The 16,536-nt window shown below is 40.7% G+C and overlaps 2 protein-coding genes across 2 annotated transcripts; both read right to left on the reverse strand.

The window, feature by feature from the left end:
- Window positions 1-3,340: 3,340 nt before the first annotated feature.
- Window positions 3,341-5,746, reverse strand: LOC138780772 (protocadherin gamma-B4-like). Its single transcript, XM_069956732.1, has one exon. It carries the CDS (start codon window positions 5,744-5,746, stop codon window positions 3,341-3,343), a length of 2,406 nt encoding a protein of 801 aa, XP_069812833.1.
- Window positions 5,747-8,592: 2,846 nt separating this feature from the next.
- LOC138780895 (protocadherin gamma-B4-like) lies at window positions 8,593-15,956 on the reverse strand. The gene is made up of 2 exons (XM_069956753.1): window positions 13,542-15,956; window positions 8,593-8,826 (listed from the first exon to the last, which is right to left on the reverse strand). Exons 1-2 carry the CDS (start codon window positions 15,954-15,956, stop codon window positions 8,593-8,595), a joined length of 2,649 nt encoding a protein of 882 aa, XP_069812854.1.
- Window positions 15,957-16,536: the final 580 nt, after the last annotated feature.

A 16,536-nucleotide genomic window follows, 5' to 3' on the forward strand; every position in this document is an offset into this window, starting at 1 on the left:
AACTGGCTCAGGTGCCCCTAACAACCAATCAGATTCCACTTTTCTTTCCTCACAGATTCTTTGAAAGATTAAGGCTGGATTCACACGCTGTAACTGTGCGGCTGTATTTTTTATGCGGCTGTAAATGTGCGGGTGAAACTCCGGCCGTGGGAAAAAATAGACATGCGGCTCAAAACATACGGTCATTTACTTGGAAATCTGGTTCAACTAAAAATAACAAATAAAATGTTAAGAAAGTGATGGAAACACCTCTGGATGCATCTGGGAAAGCAGGGAAACAGTTTACAGGAATCGCTATTACCGGGGTTTGCGATCCTCTGCACTATAGCCGATGTCTCTCATGGTTAATATATTGAATTAATAAAACACATTTTCTGTCTAATAAAGTCCCTTTTATTGTTCAATAATTAAATGTAAACGATTCCATCATTTTGCAATTAAATATACTGTTAAAATACATATATATATAAATAAATGTATATTTATATATATATTTATTTTTTGACAGTATATTTAATTGCACAATGATGGATTCGTTAGAATTAAATTATTGACCAACGAAACTGAATTTATTTAAACGAAAATTTGTTTTCTTAATTAAATATTAATTAGTACAGGAAGCTCCATAAGCCGTGAATTCATATGCCGGCAATAGAGCATTCTGTACTAATCATCACTTAACTTTACTCAAAACATCAAATGTTTCTTCTAATTATGTTATGACAATAGCATTATTAGAAGAAACATTTAGAATTATATGTGTGCTCAGCTGATTGGCTGTTCGGCTGAGCGCACATATAATGAGCCGGTCCGCAGTACAGTGACTTCATTGTGCTGCGGACCAGCGAAGAGGACACATCGGGGTGAGTATAGAGCTCTCCACACCCCCTCCCCGGCACTGCACCCCTCCCAGCAAGGAAGGGGGGGTCACTTAACCCCTTCCTTGCTGGGATGGGTGCAGTCTGACATCAGTCTGGCCCCCAGGGGGTTAAGGGGGATGCAATACATCCTCCCTTAACCCCTTGGGGGTCAGACTGTAAGCAGCGATCTGTAAAGATGCTGCATACTGTAAGGAGCACAACACCGCTCACAATGATGGGTGTTGTGCTCCTGTTTGTGTGTTTTTGTGTGTTTCTCCCTTTTTGTTTTTCAGATATCGGTATCCTGGGGATTACGGCGGATTCCATGGACTACGTCGATGACCAGCGTTTTTTTAATGTTTTTTTTAATAAAATGGTCAATGAGGGGTGTGGGGGTGTTTTTATTTGAATAAAAAAATTTGTAAACTTGTGTCTTGTCTTTATTTCTTTACTTTATAGACTTAGTAGTGGAAGCCGTCTAATAGACGGAATCCATTACTAAGTCGGGGCCTAGTGTTAGCCGGTATAAAATGGCTAACACTAACCCCCTATTATTACCCCAGTACCCAATGCCACCAGGGGTACTGGGAAGAGCCGGGTGCCAGTGGTCCTGGAGCGTCAAAATTGGCGCTCCTGGACCGGGCGGCAGCAGGCTGGTAAGATTTAGGCTGGGGAGGGCCTAAACCAATGGCTCTTCCCACCCTGGTGTTACCAGGCTGCTGTCGTTTGGTTTTTAACCCGGCTGGTTATAAAAATAGGGGGGACCCTATGCGTTTTTTTTTAATTATTTATTTATTTAAAAAAAAAAACGCATAGGGTCCCCCCTATTTTTAGAACCAGCCGGGTTAAAAACCAAACGACAGCAGCCTGGTAACACCAGGGTGGGAAGAGCCATTGGTTTAGGCCCTCCCCAGCCTAAATCTTACCAGCCTGCTGCCGCCCGGTCCAGGAGCGCCAATTTTGACGCTCCGGGACCACTGGCACCCGGCTCTTCCCAGTACCCCTGGTGGCATTGGGTACTGGGGTAATAATAGGGGGTTAGTGTTAGCCATTTTATACCGGCTAACACTAGGCCCCGACTTAGTAATGGATTCCGTCTATTAGACGGCTTCCACTACTAAGTCTATAAAGTAAAGAAATAAAGACAAGACACAAGTTTACAAATTTTTTTATTCAAATAAAAACACCCCCACACCCCTCATTGACCATTTTATTAAAAAAAAATTAAAAAAACGCTGGTCATCGACGTAGTCCATGGAATCCGACGTAATCCCCAGGATACCGATATCTGAAAAACAAAAAGGGAGAAACACACAAAAACACACAAACAGGAGCACAACACCCATCATTGTGAGCGGTGTTGTGCTCCTTACAGTATGCAGCATCTTTACAGATCGCTGCTTACAGTCTGACCCCCAAGGGGTTAAGGGAGGATGTATTGCATCCCCCTTAACCCCCTGGGGGCCAGACTGATGTCAGACTGCACCCATCCCAGCAAGGAAGGGGTTAAGTGACCCCCCTTCCTTGCTGGGAGGGGAGCAGTGCAGGGGAGGGGGTGGGGAGAGCTCTATACTCACCCCGATGCGTCCTCTTCGCTGGTCCGCAGCACAATGAAGTCACTGTACTGCGGACCGGCTTATTATATGTGCGCTCAGCCGAACAGCCAATCAGCTGAGCGCACATATAATTCTAAATGTTTCTTCTAATAATGCTATTGTCACAACATAATTAGAAGAAACATTTGATGTTTTCATTAAAGTAAAGTGATGATTAGTACAGAATGCTCTTTTGCCGGCATATGAATTAACGGCTTATAGAGCTTCCTGTACTAATTAATATTTAATGAATAAAACACAATTTCGTTGAAATAAATACAGTTTCGTTGGTCAATAATTTATTTCTAACGAATCCATCATTGTGCAATTCAATATACTGTCAAAAAATAAATATATATATAAATATACATTTATTTATATATCTATTTTTTTTAACAGTATATTTAATTGCAAAATGATGGATTCGTTAGAAATAAATTATTGATCAACGAAAGTGTCTTGATTACAAAGAAAATGTGTTTGATTAATTTAATATATTAACTATTAGAGGCATCGGCATTCGGCATCATTGCCGGCTATTTTTGAAGTACTCCGTACGGACCGCCTGTCAATCCACGGCCGCATATTCAGCCGCAAACAATGGTCTTGTTCATTTTTTACGGGTCCGTTTACGATAGGGCCGTAGATTCATACATAGTGTGCACTGTGCAGCCGTATATCCTATACTTCCAAGCATACACACGAACCACCAAAAATACCGCCGCACAATTACAGCCGCAAATACAGCCGCACTGTTACAACGTGTGAATCGAGCCTAAAGGTAGAATCTGATTGGTTGCCAGGAGTAACTAAGACAATTCTACTTTACACTAGTTTGATAAATCTCCCCCATTATCAATATGTAAAACAAAAAAAAAATCATCTTCATACCTGGGAAATATTGCCTGAATTTGGATCACTGTTGGAAGCATCATTCATAGCTGTAGATACATCAGTGTCTATGAGATTGTCTGTAGGGACGTTCTGCACCGGTTTCAGATAAGCAATTTCATTCTGCTTTGAGTCCAGAGTCACACACACATCATATGAGAATGGGAAAGGTAAACTTGTATCACTGATCTCAGAAGGACATCCCAGGGTGAACTGAGGATACACATTTCTGCTGTATGCTCCATAGCTTGTTGGGGTATCAGATTTCCTGCATTTTAACACTATGGTGATCAGCACAGTTACAATAAAGAGAATTGAGATGAAAGCTATGGAAACCACCAGGTAGAATGTTACATTGGAAGAAGTATTTAATACATTCGGTTGTTTCCTTATCTCTGGTACAGCCTGTTGAAAGTTTTCTGCCACAACTAAATGGACTGATACTGTACAGGACAAAGATGGGACCCCATTATCCTTCACCAGAACCACAATTTGCTGTCTTAAGGCATCAGAGTCTTGTATATCTCGCCCGATTTTAATTTCTCCAGTGTAATGACCAATGGTGAATAATGTTGGATCAGGGACCTGTAGTAAGTGATAGGAGAGCCAGGCGTTGTGTCCAGAGTCAGCGTCCACTGCTATCACTTTGGTGACTAGATAACCTTTCTCAGCAGAGTGAGGAATAAACTCAAATAATGCTGATCCCTCAGTGTCTGCTGATGGGTAGAGGATCTTAGGAGCATTATCATTCTTATCAATGATACATATCCTCACTGTGACATTACTGCTTAGAGGAGGAGATCCACTGTCTTTAGCCATCACCTGGAACTGAAATTCCCGCAACTGTTCATAGTCAAATGATCTCTGGGCATAGAGAACCCCGGTCACTGAGTTTATGGAGACATAGGAGGTGACGGGAATATCTTCTACATTATTGCTCAGAATGCTATAACTAATCTTCCCATTGTCATCACAGTCCAGATCTGAAGCGCGGACATTGTGTATTGATGTACCAGGTTGGTTATTTTCTCCAATATACAGAATGTAGCTCATCTTCTCAAAGACTGGAGCATTGTCATTCACATCTGAGATGTTGAGCTGAAAGGTCTTGTTGGTAGATAGTGGAGGAGATCCATTATCCGTACAATGTATAGTAACATTGTGGGAAGGATTTCTTTCTCGGTCCATACCAGCTGCAGTCACTAGTTTATAGTAACTATTGGGGGATGGAATTAGCTGAAAAGCCAATGTGTCTGAGATATGACAAACAACTTCACTATTCATCCCAGAGTCCAAGTCATGGACATTGAGTAATGCTATCACAGTGCCTACAGGAGAATCCTCTGGAATTGATGCAGTGAGAAACGTGATAGTTATGTCTGGGGCATTGTCATTGACATCCATTACTTGTATTGACACTTTGCAATGTGTCACATGACCTCCGCCATCTTTAGCTTCTACAGTCATTTCATAGGCCTCTGATGTTTCAAAATCCAAGTCTTTTAATACTGTGATTTCCCCATTTAATGAATCTATAGTAAATAACTGGCGTCCAGTATCAGAAATGTGACTGAAAGAATAAGTTATTTCAGCATTAGATCCTTCATCTTCATCGGTTGCATTTAACTGGATGACAAGGGATCCAATAGCAGCATTTTCCTGTAATCTTATGCGATATGTATCCTGGTTAAACATTGGCAGGTTGTCATTAAAGTCTAGGACAATAATCCTTATTGTAGTAGTGCTGGATTTCTGTGGGTTACCTCCGTCCAGAGCTGTTAGGACTAACTCATAGGAGCTTTGCTTCTCCCTATCCAATGACTTTTCCAGTAGAATTTCCGGATATTTAATTCCATCTGTTGTAATCTTCTCTCCAAGTCCAAAGTTGTCATTGCCGCTCAGTGTATAACTCTGTACAGAGTTGCTTCCTATATCCGGGTCTTGGGCATTTCCTAAAGCAAAGCGGGCCCCAGGTAATGTAAGTTCACTGATTTCTAAATCAAAATGTTTCTTGGAGAATATGGGAGAGTTATCATTCACATCCTGGATTTCAATGGTGATTGTGTAAAAATTCAAAGGATTTTGCATTATAGCCTCCAGGTTTATAAAGCAGTTTGGTTTCATTTCGCACAATGTTTCTCTATCAATCCTGTCAGCTACAAATAATTCCCCATTATCCAGATTAACACTGAAATATTGTATTTTTGTCTTTGAAATAAGTTGGAATTTTCTATTTGCTAATTCCTTTACATTTAATCCAAGATCTTTTGCCACATTCCCAATGACAGATCCTCGCTTCATTTCTTCATGTACTGAATATTGTAGCTGCCCATAGGTAACACTGGTGAAGAAGAAAATAAAGCAAAATACCTGATAGATCTGATCCCATTGTTTCCTCATGTGCCTTGTTAAATCATCCATTAGAAAGCTGTGTTATAATGTCTCCCTTACTGTAATCCACAAGAATCCAAAATAATATAATTCTGTGAAGTTAAAAATATTTGATGTTTCTTGAAGTCCAGGCTGCAGTATGTGATCTCTGGAATTATTGCACTGTTTCCCTATATCCAGCACTATAACACTACAGCAACACTTACAAGATTTTATTTCTGAGGTGAAATAATTTTTCCATAGTCTAATAGTGCCATCTAGAGTTCAAACAGAAGAACTGCAGTTGTTTTGCAAGATTTTGCAAGAAGATTTTTAAAATAATTTGTAGGGGCTTTTTTAATATCTATATTTATTATAGTGTTCATTATCACAAGGTGTTTTGGTATATTAGGAATATATAATTGTAATAACATGGTATGCATAGAGCAAAATGAAGCTGCTATGTCATGAGTGATTACTAAAATACTGATGGTAGATTTAATAGATCTAGTTTTAATTTAAAAATATATAAAGCAGCATAAGGTATACTGTGATTTTTTTCCCCTTCATTTTAACCATTTTCAGAATTTTCAGCGGCATTTTAATTTACAAAATTAAAGTAAAAAGCATGTACAACTTGAAAGAAACAACCTTTTAGTATCAGCAAGACACGCATAGAACATTTATCTTTATATAAATCTAACTGTATGTTCTTTTGTAGGAACCAGTAGCAATAATTAAAACACCAGTCTTCCGAATCTTAAGGTATTTAAAAGGACACCATTTTCTATCATTTGTATAACCACCACTGTAAAGAGTTTACGTAGATAGATAGAAAATCTTGATATTAGAGTTGAAAAACATATTTGGTCCCTCAACCTCCTCACGCTGCTGGGCAGTAAATTAACGTCGCTGCAGCTTATGCCTGATGCTGCAGCGACGTTAATTTACACCGCAGGATGACCCAGGTGCAAGAGCTGCGCATGTGTCATCCGCGACAGGTCCCGGCTATCAGTGATCCAGAGACCCCGCTGCAACTCTCAGCACTGGAGCCGCGCTTCGGTGCTGAGAGTTAACCCTGTAGATACTGCGGTCAGCACTAACGCAGCATCTATAGAGCTTCTGACAGAGAATTCTCTCTTTACAGAGGGAGAATTCTCTGTCCGCTGTCCATCGGGCTCCTTGCTACAGAGGCCAGCGGGGGGAGGTAAGGCTGGGCGCGCGGGGCCCGCGCCCGTTAGCTCTGCCTTCTCCCCTCTCTCCGCTGCCGCTGTCACAAGATTGTTCCAGCGGCAGGGGACAGAAGAGAGGGGGCGGACGTAGGGACATCAGCTTATGGGATCATTATGATCCCATAAGCTGATGCCTTAAAAAACCTGGGCATTGATGCATCAATGACCCATGGTCCTGAAGGGGTTATCTAGTTATCCAGTTATCCAGTTATCTAGGGGTACAAGACAGGGGTGTCCCTTGTCCCCCCTCCTGTTCGCCATAGCAATGGAGCCGTTTGCCGAGTACATTAGATGCTCTAGTAAAGTCAGGGGTTTCGAACACTCCTTGGGAACGGAAAAGATTGCTTTATTTGCGGATGATGTGATGCTGTTCCTGGGGAGTGTTCGGTCCTCTTTGGGAGAGGTAATGGAGATAGTCAAGAACTATGGGAGATACTCAGGTTTTGCCATAAACTGGGGTAAGTCCTCACTCATGTTGTTGGGCGCCAGTGATGGGGGGGATTATGGTCAGCTGAGGGTCTGTGCCCCGGGGACTTCTATTAAGTATCTGGGAATTGAACGCACATCTGACCTACATAAATATATTAGATTTAACTGGATCCCACTAATTAGGAAGTTACAGGGGAAAATTAGATTATGGGAGCGGCTTCCTCTTGGCATGGCCGATAGAATTGGTCTAGTAAAAATGATAGTGCTGCCACAGGTCCTGTATGTTATGGCCAATAGTCCAGTGTGGCTAGGGAAGAAAGCTCTCGGGGATATTAGGGGTTTATGTAATGAGCTAATTTGGAAAAAGAAAGTCCCGAGAGTAAAGTATGAGCTACTGACGAAAAAATGGGAGGAAGGAGGTTTCAACCTCCCTAACTTTGAAGTATATTTCTTGGCGGCACAATTACTATACATTGTGAAGTGGAAGGAGTATGATTTTTGGGGCAAGTGGCTAGCACTGACCGACAAGTGTGGCCCAGATCTACCGACGCTACTGGAGGCAGGGAGGATCGGGATGAAAGATAATCCCCTTAATGACCTATATAATAGGGTATGGTCTTATAGTAAAAAGATAGTGGGTATGAATAAGAGCAATCAATTTACACCCTTGTGGCTTAATGGGAATCTGGCCCAGTTCAATAAATATCAGGATTGGTTATTTTGGACAAAACGGGGGATTATAAATATAGAACATATTTTTGATCCATCTGGTGACTTAAAATCCCTAGAAGTTCTGTCAGAGGAATGGGGCCTGGGTAAGGGGGACACTCTACGGTACTATCAACTCAAACACATGGTGAGAGAGACTAAGGAGAAAGAAATGTTTATGGTGGAGGATTTTTTTTTATTTGACGAAACGATAATGAAATCAACTAAGGGGACTGTGGGGAAACTTTATAAGATGCTAATTCATACGGTAAATGCAACACTGGAGGAGAAATTTAGATCTAGTTGGGAAGAGGATATAGAGATAAGTGAAATAGACTGGGGAAGTGTGATGGGTAATATAAAAGAGGTTAGTCTGAGAATGAATCATAGAGTGTCACAGATTTTCATAATTAGAAGGTTACACTTTACACCAGTTCAGTTATTTAAGATGAAAGCATGAAACACAGATCTGTGTGACAGATGTAAATGTAATAGGGGGGATTTAATTCATTTGATGTGGAGATGTCCCAAACTTAAAAGATATTGGGAAGAAATATTCGGTGAAATTAATAAGAGAATAAGCGTGGAGTTGAAGAAATGTCCGGAAACGGCACTTCTAGGGGATCTTGGAGGGATAGAAGTCACTAGGGTGGAGAAATTTATAGTTAGTAGAGTGTTGTTCGCGGCCAGGCTCTGTATATTAAGGAAGTGGATTTCCCCGAATTTGCCAACTTTGGAGGACTGGAGAAGAGAGATAAAGAGTCTAAAATTGATGGATTACGTTAAAGCCACACAAATAAAGAAGATGGAGGATTATGATAATATATGGTCAAAATGGTAGAAAGGGAAGTGGGGGGAGTATACCCAGGCATGGGGGGGGGGGTTAGGTTTGGGTTTTGTTTTTTTTTTTTGTTTTTTTGTTTATGTCTTTGGGGGGAGAAGGGGGGGTGGATAGTAAATGGGTTAAATTTATGTGTTAAAGCTTAAAAATTATGTTTGAATAAGTAGGGGATGTAATTGGGAAAAGTGTAAGGGGGGAGCAGATCTGGCGGAGTTGGCAGTTAAGAAAAAAAAAAAAAAAAGCATGTACAACTTGAAAGAAACAACCTATTAGTAACAGCAAGACACACATAGAACATTTATCTTTATATAAATCTAACTGTATGTTCTTTTGTAGGAACCAGTAGCAATAATTAAACCACCAGTCTTCCGAATCTTAAGGTATTTAAAAGGAAACCATTTTCTATCATTTGTATAACCACCACTGTAAAGAGTTTACGTAGATAGATAGAAAATCTTGATATTAGAGTTGAAAAACATATTTGGTCCCTCAACCTCCTCACGCTGCTGGGCAGTAAATTAACATCGCTGCAGCTTATACCTGATGCTGCAGCGACGTTAATTTACACCGCAGGATGACCCAGGTGCAGGAGCTGCGCATGTGTCATCCGCGTCGGGTCCCGGCTATCAGTGATAGCCAGAGACCCCGCTGCAACTCTCAGCACTGGAGCCGCGCTTTGGTGCTTAGAGTTAACCCTGTAGATACTGCAGTCAGCACTAACGCATCATCTATAGGGCTTCTGACAGAGAATTCTCTCTTTACAGAGGGAGAATTCTCTGTCCGCTGTCCATCGGGGCTCCTTGCTACAGAGGCCAGCGGGGGGAGGTAAGGCTGGGCGCACGGGGCCCGCGCCCGTGAGCTCTGCCTTCTCCCCTCTCTCTGCTGCCGCTGTCACAAGATTGTTCCAGCGGCAGGGGACAGAAGAGAGGGGGCGGACGTAGGGACATCAGCTTATGGGATCATTATGATCCCATAAGCTGATGCCTTAAAAAACCTGGGCATTGATGCATCAATGACCCATGGTCCTGAAGGGGTTAACATTAACTTTTGGCATCATCCATTGTACACTTAAAGTGGAAGATGCAGGAAGTACATAAAGGACTCATGAGTCTGATCTATACTCAGCAGGTGTCAGCTGCATTTTATAGGTAGCACTGAAAATGTTAACCCCTTAACGACAAAGAGCATATTTTTACGCCCTTTTGCCGGTAAGGGGCTTCAGAACGGTGCCATGCGGCGACCCCGCTCTGAACCGCCGTGATCCCGCGTGCCGCGTATAGCCCGGGACCGCGGCTATTAGCGGGCATGGCCCGATCGCCGTGCCCGCTAATCAGGTAATCAGATGCAGCTGTCAAAGTTGACAGCTGCATCCGATTACCGTATGCAGCTGTTCCCTGGTGTCTAGTGGCGGAGATCGCTCCCCCGAGACAACGAGCGATCTCCGTGTCTATTACCTGCCGGGGTCTCCACCAAGATGGTGCTGACCCCAGCTCGGCACTCGTTTGTTTTCGGGTGCAGCAGCCGAAAGCAAACGAGTGCCGATCTCATTGATCATTGCTGTATATGTATACAGCAAAGATCTCAATGAGAGATCAAAGTGTATATACTAGAAGTCCCCCAGGGGGGCTTCTAGTATATGTGTAAAAAAAATAAATAAAGTGTTGTTGTCAATAAAAAGCCCCCTAATAAAAGTGTGAATCACCCCCCTTTTCCCAGGTTATAAATAAATAAACATGTTTGCTATCGCCGCGTGCGTAATCGCCCAAACTATTAATTAATCACATTCCTGATCTCGCACGGTAAACGGCGTCAGCGCAAAAAAATCCCAAAGTGCTAAATTGCGCATTTTTGGTCGCATCAAATCCAGAAAAATTGTAATAAAAAGCAATCAAAAAGTTGCATATGCGCAATCAAGGTACCGATAGAAAGTAAACATCATGGCGCAAAAAATGACACCTCACACAGCCCCATGGACCAAAGGATAAAAGCGCTTTAAGCCTGGGAATAGAGTGATTTTAAGAAACATAAATTTGTTAACAATGGTTTGAATTTTACATTATACATCATACATGTTATATATTGTTTTAATCGTAACGACTTGAGGAACATATATAACAAGTCAGTTTTACCCCAGGGTGAATGGAGTAAAAACAAATACCCCCAAATAAAAAAAAATGCTTTTTTTTTTTCACCACCAATTTCACCACCAATTTATTTTTTTTCTGGTTTTCCACTGTGTTTTATGAAAAAATTCAGTCATTCTGTCATTGCAAAGTACAATTAGTAGCGCAAACAATAAGGGCTCATGTGGGTTTCTAGGTGGAAAAATGCAAGTGCTATGGCCTTTTAAGCACAAGAAGGAAAAAACAAAAACGCAAAAATGGAAATTAGCTCTGTCCTTAAGGGGTTAAACCAACTCTGCCATTTTAAATGGGTTATATTGATATATGGATTTGTTCACTCAGAACTTTCTTAAGAATTTATTAAAACAATTCATTACAATTTAATGGCATGCTATCAAAAGTCTTCATTTACATAACACTTGCAGTGTGTGTACCCATAGACCGGCACAAAGTATACACCTCTGTAAATAAAAACTATGAAATTACGAAGCAGTGGGGGAGGAGGAGGAACCAGCATATTAGCATACAAAGGACAAATAATACTGCCACATCATGACCATTACAGTGACCATTTATTGGTAGATACAAGTTCTACATAGGCCCTACTGACAGTACAAATGATAGCAGATCATTTTTTTATCCTGAGACTATCAAGGTATGCCTTCTAATATATACAATAAATGTGAAGGAAAGTGATTCGCTCACCACATAGCCGCAATCTTCGGGTAATGAAACCCAATATACTCCAACTATGTGGAGCACTATACTCACAGAGTCGATATGACTTCAGACATCTTTTTTATTTTCTTATGTAGATAGATGCAGCATACCAAAAAGTTACATGCTCACAGCTGATGTGACTCTCACATCCGGACGCCCAAGTACGTCCTCCTCGCGGACGTAGTGCGTATAGTGCTCCACATAGTTGGAGTATATTGGGTTTCATTACCCGAAGATTGCGGCTACGTGGTGAGCGAATCACTTTCCTTCACATTTATTGTATATATTGGATTGCTTGACCGGACTGGTGGAGTTCGGGAGTGTGGAGGGTGCTTATGAGCATTATAGTGCGTGGTCATTTTGTTGAACTGCCCAAGGGATGCCTTCTGTCATTTTTATTTTTATTTTCCATCTGTCCAGGGTCAGAGTCAGGCAGAGTTTCTTGCCCCCATTTAATGCAGTAATTAGTCATATTCAGCCCCCATACAATAGTTAGGTCTGTCCAATGTCTCCATATAGTATGTAAGTCCAATCTCTGCCCCATATAGTAGTCAGGCCCCCTCTGTTTCCTCATATAGTAGTTAGGCCCCCTCTGTTCCCCCATATAGAAGTTAGGCCCCCTCTGTTCCCCCATATCGTAGTTATGCCCCTCTGTGCCCCTATATAGTAGCTAGGCACCTCTGTAGCCCCACATAGTAGTTAAGCCCCCTCTGTGTATCCATATAATAGTGAATCCTATCTCTTCAAGTAGGGAGGTAGGTCCTCAGTAGTATTCCCCATGTATTTACCAAGTAGGTAGCCCACCAGATAGTTAGCCCCTCCAGTAGGTTGTATAGCCAAAGTTGGACTCCCCCTGTAGGCACTCTCCTGGTATTAAGTCTCCACATGTAGCCATCTTATCTCTGTAGTATAAATAAAAAATACTCATACTTAACATTCTCCATTAATATGCTCGCTTCCTCCTCCTAATCAAGCACTTTGAATTCAGGGGCCCTGGTACTTGCCCGGCTCTGCTGCTCAAGCTAAGGCCTGGGACCAAGTGATTCGCTGTCCACTGTTGGTCCATGGCCTTTTTCTTGGGAACCCCTAGTTTAAAGATTTAATAAGTAGGCACTAGGCAAACTTACTGCATCCCTAGATAAAGATGTAAACCCCTTTGAAGGTTTTCAGTATTTTAAGAAATGTACTTAGGCCTCATTCTCTTGTCCATAGTTCTGTTTACAACTGCAGAGAGCACTAAGGACACATTCATTTCAATGGCACTGTTCATACATCCGTACTTGTGTGTGGGACCATAATTATTATCTTTCTATGCAGAGGTCCGTGAACTGCAGACAACTACAGACAGAAATCCATAGTACATTGCAGGTCCCTAATTATGGGTCGCACTACGGACGTGTGAATGAGGTTTTATTAGCAGCAAATGAAACTATTTCTAAAAATAACATTCTAAATGCCTCACGGCTCCACAAGTTTTGTACAGATGTTTCCCGCAATTTAATGTCCATTTACATACAGCATTGATTACCACATAACCACGACAACCAATATCTGGCATCAGGATAATAAACAAAGACTGACAAGGACAACTGAGCCTAGACAATAAGGTCTTTGATCGCTATACAGCCCTATATTTTTCTTTTTGTTCTTTTACTCTTAAGAATTTTTATACATACAGTATGCAATAAACATATGAAGTTAAATAATAATGTCACGTTATTTAAAATTTATTATTTAGGTATAATTTAAGCAGAAAAAAAAGATTTTTTTACCTGTGCAATACTGACAGATGACAGATCACTGGAAGCATCATTCATAGCTGTAGATACATCAGTGTCGATGAGGTTGTCTGTAGGGACGTTCTGCACCGGTTTCAGATAAGCAATTTCATTCTGCTTTGAGTCCAGAGTCACACACACATCATATGAGAATGGGAAAGGTAAACTTGTATCACTGATCTCAGAAGGACATCCCAGGGTAAACTGAGGATACACATTTCTGCTATATGCTCCATAGGTTGTTGGGGTATCAGATTTCCTGCATTTTAACCCTATGGTGATCAGCACAGTTACAATAAAGAGAATTGAGATGAAAGCTATGGATACCACCAGGTAGAATGTTACATTGGAAGAAGTATTTGATACATTCGGTTGTTTCCTTATCTCTGGTACAGCCTGTTGAAAGTTTTCTGCCACAACTAAATGGACTGATACTGTACAGGACAAAGATGGGACCCCATTATCCTTCACCAGAACCACAATTTGCTGTCTTAAGGAATCAGAGTCTTGAATATCTCGCCCGATTTTTATTTCTCCAGTGTAATGACCAATGGTGAATAATGTTGGGTCAGGAACCTGTAGTAAGTGATAGGAGAGCCAGGCATTGTGTCCAGAGTCAGCGTCCACTGCTATCACTTTGGTGACTAGATAACCCTTCTCAGCAGAGTGAGGAATAAACTCAAATAATGCTGATCCCTCAGTGTCTGCTGATGGGTAGAGGATCTTAGGAGCATTATCATTCTTATCAATGATACATATCCTCACTGTGACATTACTGCTTAGAGGAGGAGATCCACTGTCTTTAGCCATCACCTGGAACTGAAATTCCCGCAGCTGTTCATAGTCAAATGATCTCTGGGCATAGAGAACCCCAGTCATTGAGTTTATGGAGACATAGGAGGTGACAGGAATATCTTCTACATTACTGTTCAGAATGCTATAACTAATCTTCCCATTGTCATCACAGTCCAGATCTGAAGCACGGACATTGTGTATTGATGTACCTGGTTGGTTATTTTCTCCAATATACAGAATGTAGCTCATCTTCTCAAAGACTGGAGCATTGTCATTCACATCTGAGATGTTGAGCTGAAAGGTCTTGTTGGTAGATAGTGGAGGAGATCCATTATCCGTACAATGTATAGTAACATTGTGGGAAGGATTTCTTTCTCGGTCCATATTAGCTGCAGTCACTAGTTTATAGTAACTATTGGGGGATGGAATTAGCTGAAAAACCAATGTGTCTGAAATATGACAAGCAACTTCACTATTCATCCCTGAGTCCAAGTCATGGACATTGAGTAATGCTATCACAGTGCCTACAGGAGAATCCTCTGGAATTGATGCTGATAGAGATTTTATCAGTATTTCTGGGGCATTGTCATTGATGTCAATCACTTCTACCAACACCTTGCAATGTGTCACATGACCTCCGCCATCTTTAGCCACTACAGTCATTTCATAGGTGTCTGATGTTTCATAGTCCAAATCTCCTAGGACTTTGATTTCCCCATTTACTGAGTCTATAGTAAATAACTGGCGTCCAGTATCAGAAATGTGACTGAAAGAATAATTTATTTGAGCATTAGATCCTTCATCTTCATCAGTTGCATTTAACTGGATGACAAGGGATCCAATAGCGGCATTTTCCTGTAATCTTATTCGATATGTGTCCTGGTTAAACATAGGCAGGTTGTCATTAACATCCTGGACAATAATCCTTACTGTAGCAGTGCTGGATTTCTGTGGGTTACCTCCATCCAGGGCTGTTAGGATTAACTCATAGGAACTTTGCTTCTCTCTATCCAATGACGTTTCCAGTATAATTTCCGGATATTTAATTCCATCTGTTGTAATTTTTTCTCCAAGATTAAAGTTGTCATTGCCGCTCAGTGTATAACTCTGTACAGAGTTGCTTCCTATATCCGGGTCTTGAGCATTTCCTAAAGCAAAGCGGGCCCCAGGTAAGGTGACCTCACTGATTTCTACTTGAAAGTAATTGTCTGAAAATATGGGAGAGTTATCATTCACATCCTGGATCTCAATGGTAATTGTGTAAAAATTCAAAGGATTTTCTATTACAGCCTCCAGGTTTATAAAGCAGTTTGGTTTATTTCCACATAATGTTTCTCTATCAATTCTGTCTGCTACAAAAAAGTCTCCATTATCCAGATTAACATTGACATACAATTTTTTGGCTTTTGAAATAAGTTGAAATTTTCTCTTTCCCAATTCCTCTACCTTAATTCCAAGATCTTTTGCCACATTCCCAATGACAGATCCTCGCTTCATTTCTTCTAGTACTGAATATTGTAGCTGCCCATAGATATCATTGATAAAGAAAAAAATAAAGCAAATTACCTGATAAATCTGCTCCCATTGTATTCTTCTGTGCCTTGTATCATTCATTGTTAGAAAGCTGTGATAGAAAAGTTTCCTTTACTGTAATCCACAAGACTGAGAATGTAATTATTTAAGATGTAAAATCCTTTTCATAGATGATTTTTATACAGCAGACGGCAGTGAGTGATCTCTGGAAATATTGCAGGGTTTCCCTCTATACAGCTCTGTGAGACTATGGTGAAATCAGTAGATTTTCCTTTGTAAATGAAATAAAAATTCAGACACAGTCTAATGGCGCCACTTGGTGTTCAAAGTTGAGAACTGCAACTTCTTCAAAACATGACGATTTTTCAAACTGTATGGCAGGATTTATTTTAAAGTTTTCATTTATTTCTTTTGTGTTATTGCTTGAATCCTTTTAAAATATAAGGAACCCACAGAATAGCAAACCTTATACTATATAATGCATAAATAAAAGGTCTTAATATATCTGCTTTACTACTTATCATAACCACAGTGTTAATAGTACATATAGTAGCATTGTTGAAAAACACAGTCTATATTGCTGATCTAGGTCCAACTACCAACTCAATATATATGTTTGCATCGTGTTACTGATATATTTTAATATATTCTAAATCATTTT

The sequence above is a fragment of the Dendropsophus ebraccatus genome, chromosome 1 (genome assembly GCF_027789765.1).
Source record: "Dendropsophus ebraccatus isolate aDenEbr1 chromosome 1, aDenEbr1.pat, whole genome shotgun sequence".
In the NCBI taxonomy this organism is placed as follows: Eukaryota; Metazoa; Chordata; class Amphibia; order Anura; family Hylidae; genus Dendropsophus; species Dendropsophus ebraccatus.

What these genes read in the sequence shown, in the direction of transcription:
- LOC138780772 (XM_069956732.1), bottom strand. Translation starts at nt 5,746, where the DNA reads ATGAGGAAACAATGGGATCAGATCTATCAGGTATTTTGCTTTATTTTC.
- LOC138780895 (XM_069956753.1), bottom strand. Translation starts at nt 15,956, where the DNA reads ATGAATGATACAAGGCACAGAAGAATACAATGGGAGCAGATTTATCAG. An exon ending in CATCTGTCAGTATTGCACAG is followed by an intron (nt 8,827 to 13,541) that starts GTAAAAAAATCT and finishes TCTCTTCTCCAG; the next exon opens with TCCTCCAAAGTTGGCAAATT.